This window comes from Cariama cristata, unplaced genomic scaffold (genome assembly GCF_000690535.1).
Source record: "Cariama cristata isolate BGI_N322 unplaced genomic scaffold, ASM69053v1 scaffold25602, whole genome shotgun sequence".
Classification (NCBI taxonomy): Eukaryota; Metazoa; Chordata; class Aves; order Cariamiformes; family Cariamidae; genus Cariama; species Cariama cristata.
Window position 1 is genome coordinate 33874 of NW_009603676.1, and position 3063 is coordinate 36936.

At 46.7% G+C, this 3063-nt stretch overlaps 1 protein-coding gene across 3 annotated transcripts in view; it reads right to left on the minus strand.

Moving 5' to 3' along the window:
• PPP2R4 (protein phosphatase 2A activator, regulatory subunit 4) overlaps positions 1-955 on the minus strand; it is a 22505-nt gene extending 21550 nt beyond the window's left edge. For 2 of the 3 annotated variants that reach the window (XM_009695299.1, XM_009695300.1), the window contains exon 1: positions 858-935. In XM_009695299.1, coding sequence (XP_009693601.1) covers positions 858-917 — 60 coding nt within the window. In that variant the 5' untranslated portion in view covers positions 918-935. Of the gene's footprint in view, positions 1-857 lie in introns of all 3 variants that reach the window. The other variant, XM_009695298.1, reaches the window with a different exon arrangement.
• Positions 956-3063: the final 2108 nt, after the last annotated feature.

Consider the following 3063-nt stretch of genomic DNA (forward strand, 5'->3'; position numbering starts at 1 on the left):
CTTCTCTTTAAATTTGCTGCTTTTGAAGCATCATATCCCGTGCAGCTCTACAGTTCTAAGTCTTTGAAAACACCAGACTAGCACACTGCCACCCCTCTCTCCTTGGGCCCCTCTCACACAGAAATCCTGTCCAGGAGCAAGTCCTTAAACCCAGGAGACTTAACAAAGGAAGCTGCGCTCAAAGGTTTGCTTGAGACCTAGCTATAACTTAAGCTTCTCTTAAGACATCACAGATCAGTCATCAAGCAAGAACTTGCTCCTAAGAGGCGGGACAAGTCTGGGCTAACACACCAATCCCTCAAAGGCAGAGACGGGAGAACTTGCCTGTTCCACCAGCTCCACACATACCGTAAACAAAAATTATCGAGGAAATTGAAGGCCTTGGCTCTAGAGCCCTTTCCAGCACAGCAAGGCGGGAAGGCCCCAGGAACCAACCCAACCTGATGCTATTAGAGAGCCAGACAGCAGGACCATGTTCAAGCTTAGTTCAGACAGTGAAGGATAAATCCAGTTTCGATAAAACATACAGGCTAGGTAGGATGAAATAGTTACCAACTTCTTGTCTAGCTTGTTTTGAGGGAGCAGTAATAATTTTAAAGCATCTCTGGTCTCCCTCACCCTCCGGGCTCTCTCTGGCTCACTCCTTTGTCAGAGCATTTGGCTACCAGACTCGACACCTCACTGCCAAGTCATTTTTCTACAAACAGGCAGTGACTCTTCTGCTTTAAAACGCAAATCGATTAATTTCCCATTACTTGCCCAAACCTGCTTTACCTCATGGCTGTTCCCAGACCAGACCTGGCTGCCACTGAAGCATAATAAGCACTTACCAGTCTTCCCTGACCCCAGAGCCATACCTGAGAGCGCTTCCACTTGGCCATGTCGGAAACCATGTTTATCTCCTTTTTGGGGATCATGAAGTTCTGCTGGAGGGGAGGAGCCACCTCCTCAGAGGTGCCTGGGAGATGCAAAAAAGAGGTAAAATAGAGGCAGCGGAGAAGAAGAAATCTTCTATCTTCCTTTCTTAGAATTCAACATTCATTTCTCAGGAGACAGAAAGCAAACAAATCCATCCCAGCTTGCGCCATTATCTCACTAAGTCCTCCTCACCAAACAATATCCTCTCGATCCCCAGATAATATACTCCTAAGGACACTGTAAGGCTTCAGAAAGTGGCATTATGTTTGTTTTCACCACTAAAAATGAATTTCCCATCTGGGCAGGGAGGCTGGTGCAGGAGATAACAAAGAGAACATTCAGCTAGTTTAATTATTTCTGCCTAGCGAAGACAAGCCTTTGGGTTGTGCTGAAGCACTGAGCTCTCCTAACAAACTAACCGTGCCTTGTTTTTAGGGTGTTAAGCGTGAACTGCCTTCCTCTAAAATAGGACAATTCCTGCAAAGACAAAGCTGGAGCAATTCAATAGATGGCAGTCCAGAGCCGCAGCCCCTGGTCCAGGCAGCACAGGACACAGTCTCTTCCAGGTGGAAGCTATGAAGATCATTTAATTTTAAAGCTCTCTCAGAGCCCAGGATGTAATATTTAATGCAAATGCAAATTGTTAATACATTAGAGGGGCTCCTTTCCCCAGTATCCGAATCAAGGACCCAACCGTGCTGTAAGGATGATTGCTACCCCATGCTCTCCAGAGCTCTGCTCTCAGCCAGCAGTTCCACAACGGGACACTGCAGAGCCAGAAATGCTCCAGGAGGTTAGAGGTAATTTGCATTATGCTCCTATAAGTGCAACTTTTAATAGCAAGAGGCAGTGCAGCAGACCACTGTTAAGGGTGCTAATCTGAATTTATGAATGCTGTTAAGAGTCACCCAGTTCATCTTTTTAATTCTCGAAAATATGAAGGCATTTGCTCAGCACCAGCCACCCTGGCAACACTTCAGCAACTGCTGTTCACACTACAGCTAGCTCAGGTACTGGCTCTCTAACACACAGCACCAAACTCCAACTCCTTAAAACATTATTAGCAGCATTTACATCGAAAATACAACCCAGAAGCATCAGCAGCCTTTTCTGCAGCAGAGCAGTGCTGTCTAGCAGGCAGATCGGGGAAAAAAGAATCCAAAGTCCCAGGAACCACTCAGAGTCTGCTACAGAATTGTCACATAACGTTAGAAAGTCATTTAACTTCTCTGCCTTTCAAGTTCCCCATCTACAGAACAAACGCGGTCTCATCACCTGCCTAGGGTGTACAGCATTTGGTTTGTTCCTGCACAGAAGTTACAGTAAAACTTCCAGGTACAAAGATGAGAGGAACAACACGTGAGGAATTTAAATGAAAGACATGCACGCCTCTTCTGAAAATTCAGCACACAGCTCACAATGACTAGCATCATAATGATGGAGCTCTTACTTTAAAAGACCTTATAACATGAAAACAATTAAAAACTCCAGAGAAGTAGTGTAAAAAGGCAAACACCGACTCGTCCATTAACACAGATGATACATAAAGACCAGAGATGCAGCCAGGGCAGTGTCCTGGACCGGCGGGGATCCAAGTGTTAGCCCAACCTCTGTCTTATCACAGAACTCATTTCATCTCTTTGCATTTGTTTCTCAACCATTGCTTCTTCTGACACACACTTTGTGCGTTTCCTCTTGGGGAGGAGAGCATAGATAAGGAAGGAAACACGGTGAGGGCTGCAGGGGTTACAATATTATAGAACGAATATGTAACAAAAAGTCCAAAACCAATGATGCAATGCAGACAGGAGCAGAATGGGTCAGTTGTATGACGAGAAGCAACTTGGACAAAGGAGAACCTTTCAGTCTTACTCTTGTGGTGTGGGGAGGCGGAATCAAACCCAGTCACAAGATGGACCTTCTACACCAGCAAACATCACCCATCTCAGCAATGGGAAACGGAGTCACAAAAAATGGGCTACAGACGACAGGGAGCCCCGACTCCAGCTGCTCCGGCAGCCTAAATCCCGACCACCTCACCCCTGGGATGCACAGGATGGAGCCGCACACCCTGTCAGCCCTCACAGGACAGAGGTTCTCCCCCTGCCCCGTCCCCAGTCCCTCCTGTGGGGTGCAGAGCCCCCA